At 46.4% G+C, this 19,337-nt stretch overlaps 1 protein-coding gene across 3 annotated transcripts in view; it reads left to right on the top strand.

Annotated features, from left to right (window-relative positions):
• CNBP (CCHC-type zinc finger nucleic acid binding protein) overlaps nt 1-19,337 on the top strand; it is a 60,767-nt gene that overhangs the window by 40,381 nt on the left and 1,049 nt on the right. Inside the window, exons 1-4 of one of the 3 annotated variants that reach the window (XM_065934020.1) lie at nt 10,926-11,085; nt 18,193-18,309; nt 18,429-18,521; nt 18,644-18,842. In XM_065934020.1, the coding sequence (XP_065790092.1) occupies nt 18,207-18,309; nt 18,429-18,521; nt 18,644-18,842 (395 nt within the window). In that variant the 5' untranslated portion in view covers nt 10,926-11,085; nt 18,193-18,206. Of the gene's footprint in view, nt 1-10,925; nt 11,086-18,192; nt 18,331-18,428; nt 18,522-18,643; nt 18,843-19,337 lie in introns of those variants that run through there. The other 2 variants (XM_065934019.1, XM_065934021.1) reach the window with 2 other exon arrangements.

Below are 19,337 nucleotides of genomic sequence, written 5' to 3'. Positions count from 1 at the left end.
AGAATCATCAGCGTTCTCAGTGGCTGGCTGGAGGGTGAGTCAGGATTCTAAGCTGGCTGCAGCGCAGGGGAGAACGGCAGCATGCGGAAGGAAGTACATCATGAAGTCAGCAGTTTTCCAGGGCGGGTCGAAATGCTGACAAGCAGGGGTTTGTGACGCAACGTGCGTCCAAATGCCTCCTCTGAATGAGACAAAAACGTAAAGATGCCTGGCGTTTGCCCTGCAGCAGGCAGAGGCTGTGATGCTCACCGCCGTTAAAGCATATTGTTGGCGTATGACAGAGGCAAAGGAGATGCTACAGAGCATGGGGGAGGGGTTGCGTGTGGCCGTCTCCCCAGATGCAGTGTAGGCAGCCTGAACGAAACCCTCCGTCCTCTCATGTGTATCCAGATCCGTGTCTCAGAAGCTCTTTATCAATTCCCAGTCTTTATGTCATGTTGAGAAACAGTGATCACCAAACTATCAACAAGCATAGCCTTGTATAACTGACAAAGGACGGGTGTGCAGAAAAGAGAGTTCTTCCAAGTCTATCAGAGAAGGGCAGCAAGAAAACAGCAAAAATGAGCAAAATCAGCCATTCTCACAGGAGGAAACTTGAATAACCTGCAAACACATGAAGGGTGTTCAACCTCACTGTGATGGGGGAACACTATATGAAAAGGACAACAAACCGGGTGAAAATTACGTGCACACAAAAACCTTTTCACAAACGTTCGCAGAAGCTTTATTTGTGATAGTTGGAAATTGTGTAACCGGAAGAGTCAGGGGGTCCCTGGAGAAAGGGAACCAGACCTGGCTTTGCTGACATAAAGGAAGCCATTTTTGGCTGAAGCCATGTTGTGATCGAGGCCTGACCACGATAACTGCCCGTGAACAGGCCCCAGCGATTGAGCATCTTCAGGGAAGTGAGGGGAAGCAGCAACTAAGAAAAGGCAGTCAAGAAACACTAGTTCAGAAATAAGACAGTCCTAGTTCCTCCTAGGGGATAGGCATCACAGTCTGATTTGTGTCTTCCAGTTCTGCATGAACTCAGCATTGCAGCCCTTCAGCTCTTGATGGCAGAGACGGGTACACAGACCTACACATGAGACACACTCATATACATGACAACAGACATATACAGAGTCTATGTGAAACTGAGGAAAGCTGAACAAAGTTAGTGGGTTTTGTGACTTCAATATCCGGGGTGTGATAGTGTATGGTACTTTTGCAAGATGTTACCATTAGGAGAAATCGGGGAGAGAGCACCTCTGATCCGTCTGTATTATCTCTTTCAACCACATGCGAATCTACGATGATCTCAATGAAAACAAACGAGAGACCCTCGGTTTCACCCATCAGATTGGCAAAAATTAAATCATCTCACAATTTAAGGTGTCGGCAATGACTGAGAAACAGGGCACCCATACCCTCTGTGACTGGGAGTATCATTTGGTGTGTCCACTTTAAGAGTCATGGCAGGCAGCCAGCAAAGTGTAAATACAGCCTGTTCACTGTCAACACCTCTCCCCTGGGTTTACATGCCCTACAGAACCCTCCCACCTGTGCCTCAGGAGACCTGTACACAGGGTGCTTATTACAACACTGTATAATAGCGAAAGAGTGGAAATACCATTGCACCCTCCATTAGGGAAACGGACATGGAAATGGATAAATCCCTGGCAGTTCAGGCTTCCCTGGTGGCTTAGATAGTGAAGAATCAGCCCACAATGCGGAGACCTGGGTTTGATCCCTGGGTTGGGAAGATCCCCTGGAGGACGGCATGGCAAGAACAACAGAATGATCTCTGTTCGTTTCCAAGGCAAACCATTCATGTCACAGAAATCCGTGTCTATGAACCAACCAGTAATGCTGAAGAAGCTGAAGTTGAACAGTTTTGTGAAAATCTACAAGAACTTCTAGAACTGACACCAAAAAAAAGATGTCCTTTTCATCACAGGGGACTGGAATGCAAAAGTAGGAAGTCAAGAGATATCTGGAGTAACAGGCAAGGTTGGCCTTGGGGTACCAAATGAAGCAGGGCAAAGGCTAACAGTTTTGCCAAGAGAACACACTGGTCATAGCAAACACCCTCTTCCAACAACACAAGAGAAGACTCTACACATGGACATCACCAGATGGTCAACACCGAAATCAGATTGATGGTATTCTTTGCAGTCAAAGGTGGAGAAGCTGTATACAGTCAGCATAGAGCTGACTGTGGCTCAGATCATGAACTCATTGTTGGAAAATTGAGACTTAAATTGAAGAAAGTAGGGAAAACCACTAGGTCATTCAGGTATGACCTAAATCAAATCCTTACAGTTATACAGTGAAAGTGACAAATAGATTCAAGGGATTTTATCTGATGGATAAGAATGCCTGAAGATCTGTGGACAGAGGTTCATAACACTGTACAGGAGGCGGTGATCAAAACCATCCCCAAGAAGAAGAAATGCAAAAAGGCAAAATGGTTACCTGAGGAGGCCTTACAAATAGCTGAGAAAAGAAGGAAAGTGAAAGGCAAAAGAGAAAAGGAAAGATGTATCCATCTGAATGCAGAGTTCCAGAGAATAGCAGGAGAGATAAAAAAAACCCTTCCTCAGTGATCAGTGCAAAGAAATAGAGGAAAACAAAAAAGAAAAAAGAAATAGAGGAAAACAATGGAACGAGAAAGACTAGAGATCTCTTCAAGAAAACTAGAGATAACAAGGGAACATTTCATGCAAAGATGGGCACAATAAAGGACAGAAATGGTGTGGACCTAACAGAAGCAGAAGATATTAAGAAGAAATGGCAAGAATACACAGAAGAATTATACAAAAAAGATCTTATTGACTCAGATAACCACGATGGTGTGATCACTCACCTAGAGCCAGACATCCTGGAACGCGAAGTCAAGTGGGCTTTAGGAACATCATTAAAAACAAAGCTAGTGGAAGTGATAGAATTCCAGCTGAGCTATTTCAAATCCTAAAAGATGATGCTGTTAAAGTGCTGCACTCAATATGCCATCAATTTTGGAAAACTCAGCAGTGGCCGCAGGACTGGAAAATGTCACTTTTCATTCCAGTTCAAAGAAAGGCAATGCCAAAGCATATTCAAACTACCACACAATTGCACTCATTTCACACACTAGCAGAGTAATGCTCAAAATTCTCCAAGCCAGGTGTCAACAGTACATGAACCAAAAGCTTCCAGATGTTCAAGCTGGATTTAGAAAAGGCAGAGGAACCAGAGTTCAAAATGCCAACATCCGTTGGATCATAGAAAAAGCAAGAGAATTCCAGAAAAACATCTACTTCTGTTTCATTGACTACTCCAAAAGCCTTTGACTGTGTGGATCACAACAAACTGTGGAAAATTCTTAAAGAGATGGGAATACCAGACCACCCTACCTGTCTCCTGAGAAATCTCTATGCAGCTCAAGAAGCAACAGTTAGAACCGGACATGGAACAAAGGACTGGTTCCAAACTGGGAAAGGAGTACATCAAGGCTGTATATTGTCACCCTGCTTATTTAACTTATAGGCAGAGCACATCATGCGGAATGCTGAGCTGCATGAAGCACAAGCTGGAATCAAGATTGCAGGGAGAAATATCAATAACCTCAGGTACACCAAAGAGTTGATGCTTTTGAACTGTGGTGTTGGAGAAGACTCTTGAGAGCCCCTTGGACTGCAAGGAGATTCAACCAGTCCATCCTAAAGGAAATCAGTCCGAAATATTCATTGGAAGGACTGATGCTGAAGGCTGAAACTCCAATACTTTGGCCTCCTGATGCGAAGAACTGACTCCTTGGAAAAGACCCTGATGCTGGGCAGGATTGAAGGCAAGAGGAGAAGGGACCCACAGAGGATGAGATGCTTGGACGGCATCACCAACTTGATGGACATGAGTTTGAGCAAGTTCCAGGAGTTGGTGATGGAGAGGGAAGCCTGGTGTGCTGCAGTCCATGGGGTCACAAAGAATCGGACATGACTGAGTGACTGAACTGAGCTAAACTGGAGGCTCAGATGGTAAAGAATCCGCTTGCAATGCTGGAGACCTGTGTTCGATACCTGGGTTGGGAAGATAACCTGGAGAAGGGAACGGCTACCCACTCTAGTATTCTGGCCTGGAGAATTGCATGGACAGAGGAGCCCGGCAGTCTACAGTCCAGGGGTTGCAAAGACCTGGACATCACTGAGCGACTTTCACTTCACTTCACATATCTGTCATGCATGGCACTGAAAAAAATGAACTAGGAGAATAATACAGATATAAGTGTGTATACACGTTTTTGTGGATAGAGATCTCAGAAACATAATAGTAAATTTAAAAAGCAAGACAAAGATTGGTATTTATTCTTTCAGCAACCATTTGGCTGCCTCTCATGTACAGGGAGCCATTCTAGGAGTTGGAAGTAAAGCAGAAAACAGAGCAAACAAAGCCCCTGCCTTTCAGATCTTACGTTCTTGTGAAAAAGTGAGCGTGAAAGTCGCTCAGTCATATCCAGGCCTTACATTCTTGTAAGGGAAGGCAAATAAGTTAGCAGATAGGTATGATACGATTTATGTAAATTTTAATTGTGCATGTATTGTTTGCTATATATAAACCCTATATAAAAATTACATATATCATATAATTAAATAATTCATATTATAGATTATATGTAAATTTTATCAAATTTGTACATGTGATTCATAGTATGTTATAGAATGTATAATACAATATACTATTTTAAAATTTACATATTTAGAGAAATTTTATATTTGAATAGTCTGCCCAAGTTTATACATTTAATGTGGGCATATGTTTATTTTTATAATATAAAAAATGAGCTAAAGAATATACCATTTGTATGATTTGGGGATGAAGAGAAAAGAAGTGGAGCTTGGGGTCGGGATGGCTTAAGGGAACAGCAGCTGTTACCTGTTGTATCGTCACTACCTAAAAGCCTTTCTTCAGCCCGGTGTAAATTCACACACTTTCTTCTGTAGTAATAATACCTAATTAGAGGATGTTTTTATAGTCCTTATGAAAATGTAGAGTGTGAAGTTCATGTCTCTTAAATTGGAACCTGAGTACATTTCTCAAAGTTGACAAGCTGATGATTGATTCATCCTCGCCAAACTCATAAATGACTAATTCATAAGCTAGAATGGCCATTTGTGTTGATGTCCACAGAAAGGAGCTGGAGACACAACAATCAAGGGTACGGTATAGATGTGGGCCCCCTTCTCTTACCTCCTGGAGAAGGAAAGGGCAGCCCACTCCAGCACTCTTGCCTGGAGAATCCCACGGACGGAGGAGCCTGGTGGGCTACAGTCCGCGGGGTCGCAAGAGTCGGACACGACTGAGCGACTTCTTTTCTCCTACCTCCACTGTGGCTAACTGCACTAATCAGGCACAAGCACAGCTAACGGACTCTACGACACGTGGGTGACGCCTTTTTCATATTAAAAAGGCGTGGGTTTGGGGGACTTCCCTGGTGGTCCAGTAGCTACAACTCTATGCTTCCAAAGCAACAGGCTTGGGTTCGATTCCTGGTCTGGGAGCTAAAATCCTACATGGTGTGGGTATGACCACACACAAAAATTTTTTTATCAATTTTTTCCCCATTAAAAATGTATTTTATTGAAGTGTAGTTGATTTACAAGTTTGTGCTAACTTCCGCTGTACGGCACAGTGATTCCATCGCACATGCATCCTTTCTCATGTTCTTCTCCATCATGGTTCATCACAGGACCTGAATGTGGTTCTTTGTGCTGAACACTGCGCTTCTCTGGCGGCTCCGACAGCGAAGCATCCGCCTGCAATGCAGGAGACCCGGTGGGACCTGGCTGTCGGTCATGCATCTGCCGTCCCAGACCCCCAGCCCACGCCTCCCTCAACCCCTCCCCCTCGGCAACCGCAAGTCTCTTCTGTATGTCTGGGAGCCTGTCTGTCTTGTACATAAGTTCACTTAGGTCATATTTTAGATTCTACATGTAAGTGATATGTGGTATTTCTCTTTCTGACTTACTTCACTGATGTGATAATCTCTGGATTCATCCATGTTGTTGCAAATGGCATTATTTTATTCTTTTTTTGTGACTGAAAAATCATTAATATACTTGCAGGAACTCTGTGCAACTCTATTGGTCTCCTTTCAATTTAAATTTAAAATGAGAAGACGAGACTAAATACTCTGAGATTAGGCTAAAGGTCCTTTTAGATTTTTTATCCTAATTTAGCCAATTATGTAGTGTGTTTGTGCTAAGTCACTTTAGTCATCTCTGACACTTTGAGACCTCATGGACCACCATGAGCCCACCAGGGTCCTCCATCCCTGGGATTTCCCAGGCAAGAATACTGGAGTGGGTTGCCATTTCCTTCTCCAAATTATATAGTAGTTCTTTTAAAATTTAACCTTTAAAAATCACTTGCATTATTTTTATAGATTATGAGAACTACATGATCCAGTGTTAAACTGTATAATGCTCTCTCAAAACACAACTGGAGACATCCTGTAAAATACTCTTTAGAAGCAATTTAAACACACCATTATCTTGCTATTCACTCCCTATTTCAAAGTTTCACTAAATAATGTAGACACTTGATGGAAATTCAGTTCAGTCGCTCAGTTGTGTCTGACTCTTTACGACTCTGTGGACCGCAGCACTCCAGGCCTCCCTGTCCATCACCAACTCCCGGAGCTTGCTCAAACTCATGTCCATCCATTCAGTGATGCCATCCAACCATCTCATCCTCTGTCATCCCCTTCTCCTCCTACTTTCAATCTTGCCCAGCATCAGAGTCTTTTCTAATGAGTCAGTTCTTCGCATTAGGAAGCCCAAGTATTGGAGTTTCAGCTTCAGCATCAGTCCTTCCAGTGAATATCCGGGACTGATTTCCTTTAGGACTGACTGGTTGGATCTCCTTGCAGTCCAAGGGACTTTCAAGAGTCTTCTCCAACACCACAGTTCAAAAGGAACAATTCTTCAATGCTCAGCTTTCTTTATAGTCCAACTCTCACATCCATAATGACTACCGGAAACCATAGCTTTGACCAGACGGACCTGTGTCGACAAAGTAATGCCTCTGCTTTTTAATATGCTGTCTAGATTGGTCATAGCTTTTCTTCCAAGGAGCAAGCATCTTTTGATTTCATGGCTGCAGTCACCATCTGCAATGATTCTGGAGCCCCCCAAAATAAAGTCTGTCACTGTTTCCACTGTTTTCCCATCTATTTGCCATGAAGTGATGGGACCGGATGTCATGATCTTTGTTTTTGAATGTTGAGTTTTAAACCAGTTCTTTTTCACTCTCCTTTTTCACTTTCATCAAGAGGCTCTTCATCTCTTCTTCGCTCTCTGCCATAAGGGTGGTGTCATCTGTGTATCTGAGGTTATTGATATTTTTCCCTGTGGCCACAGCTGAGTTTTCCATATTTGCTTGCATATTGAGTGCAGCACTTTAACAGCATCATCTTTTAGGATATGAAATAGCTCAGCTGGAATTTAGGATTTGAAATAGCTCAGCTGGAACACCTCCACTAGCTTTGTTTGTTGTGATGCTTCCTAAGGCCCACTTGACTTCACACTCCAAGATGTCTGGCTCTAGGTGAGTGATCACACCATCGAGGTTATCTGGGTCATTGAGATCTTTTATGCATAGTTCTTCTGTGTATTTTTGCCACCTCTTAATATCTTCTGCTTCTGTTAGGTCCATATCATTTCTGTCCTTTATTGATATGAAATTACTTTTTGTTAAGTAACTTCACCTACTTTTCTTCTAGGAAGAAAAAAAAAAAAAAACAGTGGTGGTTTTATTTTGAAACTTTTAAAACTTATTTGCAAATAAAGTTTTTCTTTTACCAGTTAGCTTGCAGAAGTAGAGATTGTGTCATTGTTAAGGTCACAGAGGAGGAAGCCAACCAATGGGAAAGCTCACTAAACTATTAGTCAGTGTTTCATCTTTTTCTTGTCATCAGCTGTCCTTCCCTACTCTGTCACTTTAAGAAGTCTGTGGGAAACTGTAGGATGAGGTCTCAATAACTATGGAGGCCAGAAGCTTTGTGTGAAGCACTCCGGCTGCCTCTGTTCGAAGGCAGCCCAGTTATTTATTTGCTCTGTGACCTTGCGCAGATTATATTCTCTGGACTAATTTCCCCATAGGGATAATAAAAGTACTTATCTCAAGGGGGTTTTGTGAAAAATTATAAAGAGGTTATAAACAATGTCTGGCATAGAGTAAGTACTCAATAAATAATGACAATAACAATAATGATGGATAATACTTCATGCCAGACACTGTTGCTATAACAGGGGCTTCCCAGGCGGCACGAGTGGTCAATCGCCTGTCTGCCAACCCAGGAGACATAAGAGACAGGGGTTCGACCCCTGGATTGGAAAGATCCCCTTGAGGAGGGCATGGCAACCCCACTGCAGTATTCTTACCTGGAGAATCCCATGGACAGAGGAGTCTGGTGGGCTACAGTCCATGGGGTCGCAAAGAGTCTGGACATGAGTGAAGTGACTTAGCATGCAGCCACACATGTTTTAAGAACTCTCTATATTAACTATTAGGTATGATTAGTACTGTATAACTAATTCCTATTTCAGGATCAGAAGCTGACATGAGAGGTGGAAACAATTCATTCTCCTCAACCTTAGCTGCATACTTTCCAAGTAAAGTCACAGACTATTTCTCTGTTGGCAGGGAAAACCAGACATGGAAGGGTTTAGAAGGACAGACACAGTATACTCTCCATTTAACAACAGGATCTAGGGCTTGTGCTAGGAACAGTTGGGCATTTTAAGCGGAAATGAGGAGTTGGCAGTTATTGCTGCTCGACTGGCACTCATTTGAAGGAATCCTGAATCATGCTGAATCACAGCATCCTAGCTGGGCCTCTCTGAGGACACTTAATACTTTCTTTTGGCCCTTGTCATCCTGAAAGATCTTCAAGGGCATGGTCTGTCTTAACTCACCTGTGTGACCCCTGCAGAGCTGAGTACAATACCTTGGGGAAGACTGGACATGGGAGGGCAGGAAGGGATAAAGCAGATTTCAGGGGAGGGAAATATAGAAAACTCTTCAAATACAGATGGCAGTTTATCTTTTAAGTGGGGTAGCCTTTTATTTCCTTTGTTTTCAAACATCACTAATGAACAGGTATACTCAGGGCCATATCCATGCAACAATAGTCACTTCATCCCAGACCTTCCCAGGGTAGGTCAGAATGACTTATGACCAGACTGGCTCTATTAAAAATAGTCATTACAGAAAGCTGGATGCCAGGTAGAAAAGAGCCATTAGCTGCTCCTCCCAGAGCCAAAGAGCAAAGATCACATGATGTTTCCTCTACTGAAGTCTTCTAAAACGTGTACAAGAACATTATGTCCAGTATATTTATTTCACACCCATCTTTAAAAAAATATATTAGGAACATTCAGTCCTTGTGTCTGTAATGAATATTTTATGTAGCACTTTGGTTGGAATGGTAAACCAAAATCGAGTCAGAAAATACTAATTTCTAGTTCCCGTGACAATTTTAACTCATCTCCTGGTGTGGCGTGGAGGCACCCAGGCTGGACTTCCTACAAAGCGTCCTGCGTTACACCGACTCACTGTTAGGCCTTAGGAAATCACTAGGTAAGTGTCTGTGGTTACCACACTACAACTTATCTCAAGACATGATAAAGAGTGATCAGTCAGGGAGGGGAAATCTATGAAGCTGGGCAAGCTTCTTGGTGATAAAACTCGGTAAGCACAAAGTACCAGTGCATTATGCGTAACTCAGTGCAGAAAGTGCGACAGCTCAGTCGTTACTGGAAATTGGGCATTTTCACAGCGAATTTTAAAATATTTCAACTTTGAATTGTCTTAACACAAGGTAAAATCATGGGTCCTTAAAACAGTCCATCCACTCCAATGATTGCTCCCAGCTGGATGCTTTGCAGTGATTGATCTGAACCAGGTTTAACCCTCCCAACACCTGAGCTCTTAACCACACCGCACTGCCTCCTCTCTGCGTCCTTTAAGAAGCCACACAGCCTGGTACTCGGATTCAATGAGGCGCAACTGGGGGCAAATGAATAGCTCAAGTCTACAGTCACCTGCGGATGCAACGAACTAACGTTGCAAACAAGGACTGGCCACCCGTTTTAACATCTGAATAGACACAAGCGCTCACTTTGCAAGAGTGAGATAGTCATTAACAGAACGGAAAGTACACTCCCGGGCTGTGAGGCCAAGCCGGGCCGCAGGCAGACCCCCAGAGCACACCGTTTACTGTGACTGTGGTCATTTTAGGACCTTTTCGGGCTTCAAGAGACTGGGATTCTTCCCTTTTCTCCTCCTGTTTTTAATGAAAGGCTTTCCAAAATGAGGCACCAAGGTCTGTAACTGCTCAGTTTACACGAACAGTTTGGCTTGATGTCACCGTGACAGCGTGTTTGCGCTACATTCAGCGTCTCTCGGAGAAAGCCTGGAGGCCTGCAGGGACGGTGGCCCTCGGGCCGCAGGGGCCGTCACGCGTCAAGTGCTGCCCGGGGGACAAGGAGTGTTGGGGCGGCGGTGCCTCCCCCGCGCCCGCTCCCCGGGGCGGGACGTTTACCCGGGAGGGGCTGTGAGGCGGACCGGCAGCCCGGCTCCCCGCAGCAGAGAGGCCCCCAAAGCGGGGCCAGGCTCCGGCGGCGCTGAGCCCGCCCCCGGGAGGAGGCTCCGGGCCCCACGAGCACAGAAAGCCAGTCCCGGCGCCCCTGGCCGCCGCCAGGAGGGTCGTTGAGCCGGAACTCCGACAGCCCCCGGAGGGCCGGGCCGGCCTCGAGGCGGGAAGGCCGCGCGCAAGGCTCGGCGGGAAGGGCCGCGCGCCGGGGGAGCGCCCCGCCCCCAGCGCCGCGTCAGGCGCGGCGGCCCGCGTCGCGGGCGGCCCTGATTGGATGGCCGGGCGTCGCACGCTGATTGGCCGCGTGGGCGAGGCGGCGGCGAGCCGTGCGCAGCGGCGTGTGCGGGGCCGTGTGCAGACCCGCGTGTGGCGCAGGCAGGGACCCTGAAAATAAACAGCCGCCGCTTCGCGAGCCGTCCTCCCGGCCTGCGCCTGAGTCTCGGCCGCTGCGGGCCCCTGCGACGCGGAAGGTGAGGCCGCGAGCGGGCCGGGCACCGCGGCGCGGGGAGGGGCCGCGGCGGAGGGCCGGGCCCCAGGCGGCGGCGATGGCGGCCGGGCTCCGGCCTGCTCCGCTGCTGCGTCAGGCGGGAAGCAGGCCGCCGCAGCCCGGGCCCGGCCTGTGCCCTACGGCCGGCTGCCCCCGCGCTCTGCCCGCCGCCCGGGACGCGGGGCCGCCTCGCTGGGGCCTCCGGGACCCGGCCGCGCCCGGGCCTCAGCCCCGCGGCGTACGAGGCCGCGCGTCCTTGGGACCGAGGCGGGCGCTCCGGGCCGCGGGGAGGGGGTGGCTTGGCGGGAAGGTGCGGGGAGGGGGCCGTGTGGGGAGGGCGCGGGGCGGTGGGGGGCCGGGGCCGGGCCTGGCGGGCCACGTGCCAAAGGGCTCTTCGAGCCCGGGAGGGGCCTCGGAGACGCTGTCCGCTCAGGGCGGGGGATACCCCGCCGGAAGGCCCGTGCGGCTTCGGGACTCGCTCTCGGTGCTCCATGGCAGCTTCAGGATTCTTGGATTTTTGTCGTCATGGACGTGCTAAGTTACTGGTCTTACGTTGCACTTCGGGAAAGGGCAGAGAAGGCTCGTTTTCCTTGAATCAACACTGCTTTAAGTTCGAGAGGCCTCTAGAAAAAAACCCCATTATCGGCAGAAAACATGAATCGGCCAAACTTCCCAAATCATGGCAGCAGCAGTAACCTTTGCATCATCTCCGGGGTAGATGAAACGAATGCAATATAAAAACGAGGCGAGAAGATGAGTTAACCAAACTCCGTTTGGTTTTTCCAGACGTGAGAACCTATTCTGGTAACGGCATAATGGCCCACGTTTGGGTTCGGGTGTGGATTTTCTTATGGATAAGGCTCGTGCTTGTTGCCACATGTTAACCACATGGCCTCAGCCACAGGACACCTCCTAAGGAAGTGACTGCATCTGGTCCTGGGGGTCCTAGGAAAAGAAAACATTGCTTGGTTTTCATCTGTGACTTCAAATAGTATGTTTCAGACATTGTTCAGAAGGACCCACGAAAAGGATAAGGTAAATAAGCCAAAAGTCTGGATTAGCTTGCCTTTTTTTCTTTCCCCTTGTTTTTTCTTTTCAGGAGTATTGATTTTTGTCCTTATCTTGTACCCCCAAAAGACAACTTTTTAAGAAAAGGTTTTTTCCCCCTTTTTCTCGTTGTTTGACTCACTTTTGGAGAGAAACATAGCTAGTTAATTTCTGCCTCAGTGAGTTAACCTTAATTTAAGTTAGCAACTTTTTATTCTTTTGCTCAATCCCTGTTAGTTGAATGTAAGGTTTTGAGGGCCTTAAAGAGATGAATTAAGAGGTTGTTCCTACCTGTAAGACTTTTTCCCTCTCTGCAAAGCAATTACTTTCAAATATTTCTTAAAAATTACTGTGGTCATGGCTTAATCAAACACCTACGAAATGCCACGTTCATAGATTGATGCTGTTGTAGTTTGTTGAGCCTGATTCTTGTTTAGGAGGAGCTCTTTGTACTGGAATGTAAAAGGGATAATTTATTATATTCCCAAGGGCTGAATAAAGAACTTAAAGTTTTTTCCAAGTTGTAACTCTTGGCAACAATTAAAACAAAAACAAGGTATATATTTATGTAGTTATCTAATGTGTCACAGAACTTGGATAAGTTTTTCTTAGCAACCAAAGGTCCACAGTCCTTTTCCTCTTGACAACAAACTAGGTATTTTAAATGTGCAGTTTAAGGGACATTTATTACACTTAATATTTGAACATCTGTAACAGGCAGAATATCTTTTTTAAGGTACTATAAATGAGGATTCTTTTTGAAATCTTAAAGTATATGGCATCTACATGGAAAGCTTAAAGACAAGAGAACCACAGTTTTAACTACTTGGGGTGATTGGTCTCTTGTCTAAATGCTTGACCATGAGAGAGATTCTGCTTCCCTTCTCCTGTGCCTGCAGGAATGAGAGTTTCTTTTTTAAAAGGTTGTTGGCTTCTTTCCTTTTCTAGCCTTCTGACAGTAAGTGGAGAGCGAAAGGCTGGTGCCAAGGCCTCCTGGCCTGCTCTGTGGAGGGCACCCTTTCTGTTCTGACAGGTTTCATAGAACTCCTCTGCTGGCAGTGTCAGATGCTGCTGCAGTCAAGGCATGCTCCTGGGAGATTCCAGGAAAGTGTGCACCATTTTCATGTTAAAAAGACGCTGGTCTAATTCAGTAAAGATTGTAGCCACCAGCATTCACTTTGTGAGTGGGTGGGCTCTGTTAAAGGGGACTGAAGATGCAGTATGGTGTTCACTTGGAGTGGCTTGTTAATTACAGATGAGGGTGTTAGCCCGAGAGGTCAGGTTGCCAGTCTTTGCCACTCCTAAATTCTGCCTTGAGGAAGGTTAAAATCTAAGATGATTTTTAATTCTTTCATGGGTGTGGGTTTTTCAAAAAACGTATCAGTTCTGTTCTTTTATTTTGACTTATCTAATTTGGTATACTTTTCTGATAGCATTTTCATGAACTTTATCACTTAACCCTAACAAAAACCTCTGCAGAGGACTTGGAGCGCACTGTTGAAATCCTGACTTGAACTTTCTAGTTGTGTGGCTTTGGGTGAGTTACTTGCTCTCAGATCCTCAGTTTCCTTATCAGTGAAATGGGAACAAGGTTACGGAACTTGCACAGTTGCAGGGATTATAGATAATATGTATGTTAACCCTTGACTCATGGTAGATATTTAGCTACTAATTAAAGCCTTTCCAGATATGCAGAAATGGATGTAGGTAACAAGACCACACAGTAGATGCAGGATGAGAAGCCAGAACTGCTCCTGGTATTGCACTCTGTTCTTCACTCTTCTGAGTGAAGTCACAGTGTCACTTACTTCCTTTATTTTGTTTATTTTTACTTCAAACTGAAGTGTTTGGGCCCCACGTTGGTACTCCGTAAACTGACTCACCTTGGTGGAGGGTGAGTGCACTCGGAGGGCAGAGGCCGCGCCGTGGGCTCGGGGACAGGCGTGGAGAGGCAGCAAGCAGAGCCGTGTGTGGAGAGCAGCCTCGCCGCGCCCCCAGCCACTGATGCCCGCTCTCGCCTCCCTCTTGGCTGCTGCTGATTTTAGATGTGTTTATAGACTGTTACTGGCTCCTGCTCATTGGAACTCAGTGTTAGTGTTGACCAGGTACTGTTAAGGTTTAGTCAAAGCAGTTTACTGGCTTGGTTGTTAGTATCAAAAATGCAGTAGATTTACTTCAATAAAGACAAATTTGTGTGACCGTTAGTGTTTTGTTACTAGTTCCAGGCGTTAAGCCTCACAGCCTGGATGAGTGCAGAACCGGAATAGTTGGACCTCCCGGTTCAGCTCACGCGGCCGCTGACAGTAGCCCTGCTCAGGTCACATCTTGACTGCACCAGGCGTGCCCTGGGCCCTGCCACATCTTAAGTGTGACTTGTGTCATAAAAATTGAGCTCACTGTGGTTGAAGGGAAACATACTGCTTCCTGGGGTTGGAAATGTGAGCTCATTTGGAATCGACCCTCTTGCTTCTCAAGAGGGAGACGTTATAGACCGGGAAACTGGAGTGTAAGCGGAGTTAGGCCCACCCTAAGCCTGCTGTGTAGATTGGCTGTGTTGCAAGGCTCGTGGGCTAAATCCCGGACCAGAGAAAGAACCGGGGCCCTGGCAGTGAAGGCCCAGAATCCTGACCCGCAGGCTGCCAGGGAACTCCTCGGAGTGCGTTCTGCCCGTCTGCACTTTAACCTCAGCAGGGGAGGAGTGGAAAGGAAAGAGGAACTGTGAGCATTAGATAGAAATGCTTAAAGGTTTAATTGAGCGTGTGTGAAGCACAAGGCACCTGGTGACAATTAGGGTTGCAGATCAGACCGGAGATGTGTCAGGTGTCCCGAGGCAACACAGCACGCAGCTCAGAGGTTAACCGCGTGGATCCCAGATCTGCACGTCGTGAGAGTACGTGGGTGTAGATCGCAGCGAGGAGAAAAACACGCTCTTACTGCCAAGTGACAGGGAAATACAGTATTTGCTTTTTAAATTAGTATGCGTATGTCTTGCAGCTTTCCATAAAAGATTCCTGGGGTCTCGTTGAATTCTTGGAGTAATAAGAGTCTGGGTGGCAAGCAGAGGTCCTGGCTTGGCTACTGGCTTTAGTGACCTGGGGTGAAAATTTCTCAGTTACATGTGGGAATTGTAATAGACAATCTGAAGTGCATACTGAATCTAGACTGTAGTCGGTCCTTAACGAGGATGTAAAATTCATTGTTACTCTTTGGTTTTTTTTGCCGTACTGTGTTGCTTGTGAGATCTTAGTCCCTTGACCAGGGATTGAACCTGGGCCCTGGCAGTGAAAGTATGAGTCCCAGCTGCTGGACCATCAGGGGATTTCCAGCATTGGCCTTTTAAATGAATGGTGCAGCCACTCATCTGATAGCAGAAATTTAGGTGGGGGTTTTTTTTTTTTGGTCAGTACTTACTGGATTGAGTTGGGTCTGTACAAGAAACACAAGTTTATTTCATTCAGCAAATGACTTTGGTCACCCCCCCCCCCCAAAAAAAAAAACCTCAGCAGTTAAAATCCTGAGTTATATAACTGCTACTAAAAAGGTGATTGTATGGGGTATTATTCAAAGGTAAATAACTTGGTCTGTACCCTTAAGGAGTATGATAAAAAGCAAAATGGTAGAGCAGGCAAAGTGCCCTGAGTCTTAGTAGGAAAAAGGAGAGTTCCAGGCTGGTGATGTGGTCAGGTTCTTTTATAGAGCTGGCATTTATCTGAGTTGGCCCTTGAAGGTTGGAAAACGTTGTGACAGGTGCGAGAGGCGGAGGCAGACAGTGCAGCAAGACTCCCAGCCAAGAGCGGTGGGAATCACAGAGCCGTAGTTAGCTCCGGCCTCCCTCACTGCCTCTGGTTTTCCTGAGGAACGGCCTGAGACTTTGAAGACCTCGTGGCTTAATGTGTTCATGTGTGAGGTGAGGACTAGGAGAGCGGCCTGCCCCCTAGGGTGGGTGGCGGCCTTTGAAACAGCAGGAGGCTGTTGGAATAATGTCCATTACCTAAGAGCACCCTCAGTAAAAATGTAGAGCAGCTCATTGAGATTGGCTTGGCCAAACAGAAAGAAACAGTTCATGAAAAATCCACACATGGGTTAATCACTTTTTAGGAAGTTAAATTTTTTAAACTATTTTTTGTAGGCTGAAAGTAAACCTAAAGGTTTCACTGTTAACTTTCTTCCACTGATAAACATCTGATGATTCATTATAATGTATTTCCCTTGTACTTTACCATTATGAAGTAAGCAAGAGGTCTTTTTAAAGCAGCGGCGTAAAAGTGAGATTGCCCAGAACTATCATGTACTTTAGCTTGGAAAATGCATGTTGAATGTTGGGTTGTCATTTTTCTAGAAGATAAATATCTCATTGAAATAAAAAATTATAAAATGCTTAGAGCCTGTCAAATTGCCTGGTTTGCCTTGTGAAAGGAAAGAACTCCTTGGGACCAAGAGTTAAAGTGCTCAGATTTGCATGCGTGCTCAGTAGTGTCTGACCTACTGATTGTGGACTGTAGCCCCCCAGGCTCCTCTGTCCATGGGACTTTGAGGCAAGAATGCTAGAGAGGGTTGCTATTTCCTACTCCAGGGCATCTTCCCAACCCAGGGAGTGAACCTGTGTCTCTTGCATGTCCTGCATTGGCAGGCAGATTTTTTTACCACTGGGCTGCCTGGGTACACCCGTCTGTGCTCAGATTGGCGCTCAGTAAACCAGAGAAGACGCAGAATGGAAGCGGGATTGAGGGGAGGAGGAAGTGCCAGAAGCTGCGTTTTCCTGTGATGGTTTTACGTGCTGTTCACTTTTGATCTCGAGTATTTTCTCTGGAAACCTGCCCTCCACTTGACTTAAAATGCCAGCACCTGTACAGGAAAGCAGATGTAATTTTGCCAAATGCCTTCTTACTCTTCACAGTCTGGTCTCTTCTCTGGAAATGTGCACTGTGACGCTGCGGAGTATGAGTGCCGCTGTTGCTGATCAGTGTACAGGGCGAGCGTGCGAGTTGGTAGAAAGTGTCCTCTGAAGGTTTATCCCGGCTCTGATTTCAGACGCATGGGACAGCTATGGGTTCTTCGGATATATGACTGTGGAAACTTTTGAAACTAAACTTTAGCATAATTTTAGTCACTAGGTTTTGCTCCATCAAGTTTAAAAACTTTGTGCGCCATTCTTTGACACTGGAATTAAGGACAAAACATGTTTAGATACAGGGAAGTGTGGAAATGTAAAGGTCACATTGCTTTTAGCTAGTTTTTTAAAGGCCAGTTTAATGGGAGTTTGTCCTGCAACATTCCGTTCTGTTCTATTCCATTCTTTTCTAGGAATAGCCCCTACTTATTTTTAGATTGTTATGTAATAAGTATAAAATGCATTTGCTTTAGTGGAGTTTCGCTTTTATTTTGAAACAATACCCAATAAAGCAGTCTACTGTGGAATTCCAAGTAACCTTGTTTTAGATGTAAAATTAACGAAGAAAATTTGGAAGCAGGAGAATAGAAGAGGGGAAATGGCCCCAGTGCTACCGGGACTGTCCTTCGGAGTTTCTCTGTCATTTTCCTACTGTTTTTAACAAACCGCACCTCTCGAGTCAGGATCTGCTGCCCCTGGTGTAGCTCGTGTGCTCCTGAGCGCTCAGGCGGCGGCGGCAGGGCTGCAGCGTCATCAGGTGCCCGCTAGGTGCTCTCCTGGGGGGGGAGGGGGTCCCCCTCTGCTCTGTCGGTGCTACACATGACGGGCTCCTTGCGGGTCTGTAGCCAGTATGTGACCTCCGGTTGCGCACAATCAAGTTTTATTCCTAATGGTGTATATTCATGTGCACTAACCCTGTAAGTCCCCTTAGTGACTGGGTTAACACGTATGCATAGCAGACTGTTTCTGTTTCATTTTTTAATATATTTCATAATCATAATGCCTAAGTATATGGTCATCTGACTGTTTTTCTAAGCAATACATTGGTTGGCTTTTGTTCCTCAAGAATAATTATCCAGAAATACACTAGTAGGGAATAAGAGCTGTAAGTAGTGCTGAGTGGTTTCATGCTGTCGTTTTAATGTTTTGAAGATCTGACTGCAGCCATGAGCAGCAATGAGTGCTTCAAGTGTGGACGGTCTGGCCACTGGGCCCGGGAGTGCCCCGCTGGCGGGGGCCGCGGTCGTGGGATGAGAAGCCGCGGCAGAGGTGGTTTTACCTCGGATAGAGGTATTTTTGTCGAATAAAAAATTCTTAAGTACTTCAGTATTCATGAGTGTCAAGACTGGTCTAATTAGCCACGCATGTTTTGTTTCTGTTCAAAACAGGTTTCCAGTTTGTCTCCTCGTCTCTCCCAGACATCTGTTACCGCTGCGGTGAGTCTGGGCACCTGGCCAAGGACTGCGACCTTCAGGAGGATGGTGAGTGTTGACCCTTCCTGTCCCGCCTCCCGGGTTAGGGTTAGGGACGCGAGGGGCGTGTGCGGGAGGCGGCCCCGGGTGCGGTGTTACAGTCTGGCTCTGCCCTTTGCCTACTGCTGAAGCCTGCTATAACTGCGGCCGAGGCGGCCACATCGCCAAGGACTGCAAGGAGCCCAAGCGGGAGCGGGAGCAGTGCTGCTACAACTGCGGCAAGCCCGGCCACCTGGCCCGCGACTGCGACCACGCGGACGAGCAGAAGTGCTACTCCTGTGGCGAGTTCGGGCACATTCAGAAAGACTGCACCAAAGTGAAGTGCTACCGGTGAGCTGCGGGGGCTGCGGGCGCCCGGCCGGCCGGCCGGCCGGCAGGGGAGGGGCCCGCGTGCAGGAAAGAACGTTAGGGTGTAATAATTTGGCACCTTCAGAGACTCTGTAGAAAACGACAAAGTGTGTGTTTTGTGTGTGTGTGTAGTTCATACACAAATGTTTTGTCATGAAATTAGAAGTCTCTGCTTGTGAATGTGACATCATAGGTACATGTTCAAGCGTAAAAGTTCATAAGTGTCGGTTTGTACATACTTGTGAAATCTTAGGGGTTAATTTGGCCAGTGCTTTGGGGGTGGTGATGGATGATCTCCTATGGCACAGTCTGATTTCACGCTGTGGACCGCTCAGTTGAGTAGCTTTGCTGTCAGGCTCCTCCTCCTTGGTCTCAGTTTAGGGTTAATAAGACTTACTGTCTGAAAACACAGATGTACACTTCACTCATCATTGCCTTTTGTGTTGCAGTGACTAATCCTTCAGTACACTGATGTTT

The sequence above is a fragment of the Muntiacus reevesi genome, chromosome 4, assembly GCF_963930625.1.
Source record: "Muntiacus reevesi chromosome 4, mMunRee1.1, whole genome shotgun sequence".
NCBI classification, from domain to species: domain Eukaryota; kingdom Metazoa; phylum Chordata; class Mammalia; order Artiodactyla; family Cervidae; genus Muntiacus; species Muntiacus reevesi.
This window is presented reverse-complemented; position numbering and strand designations above follow the sequence as displayed.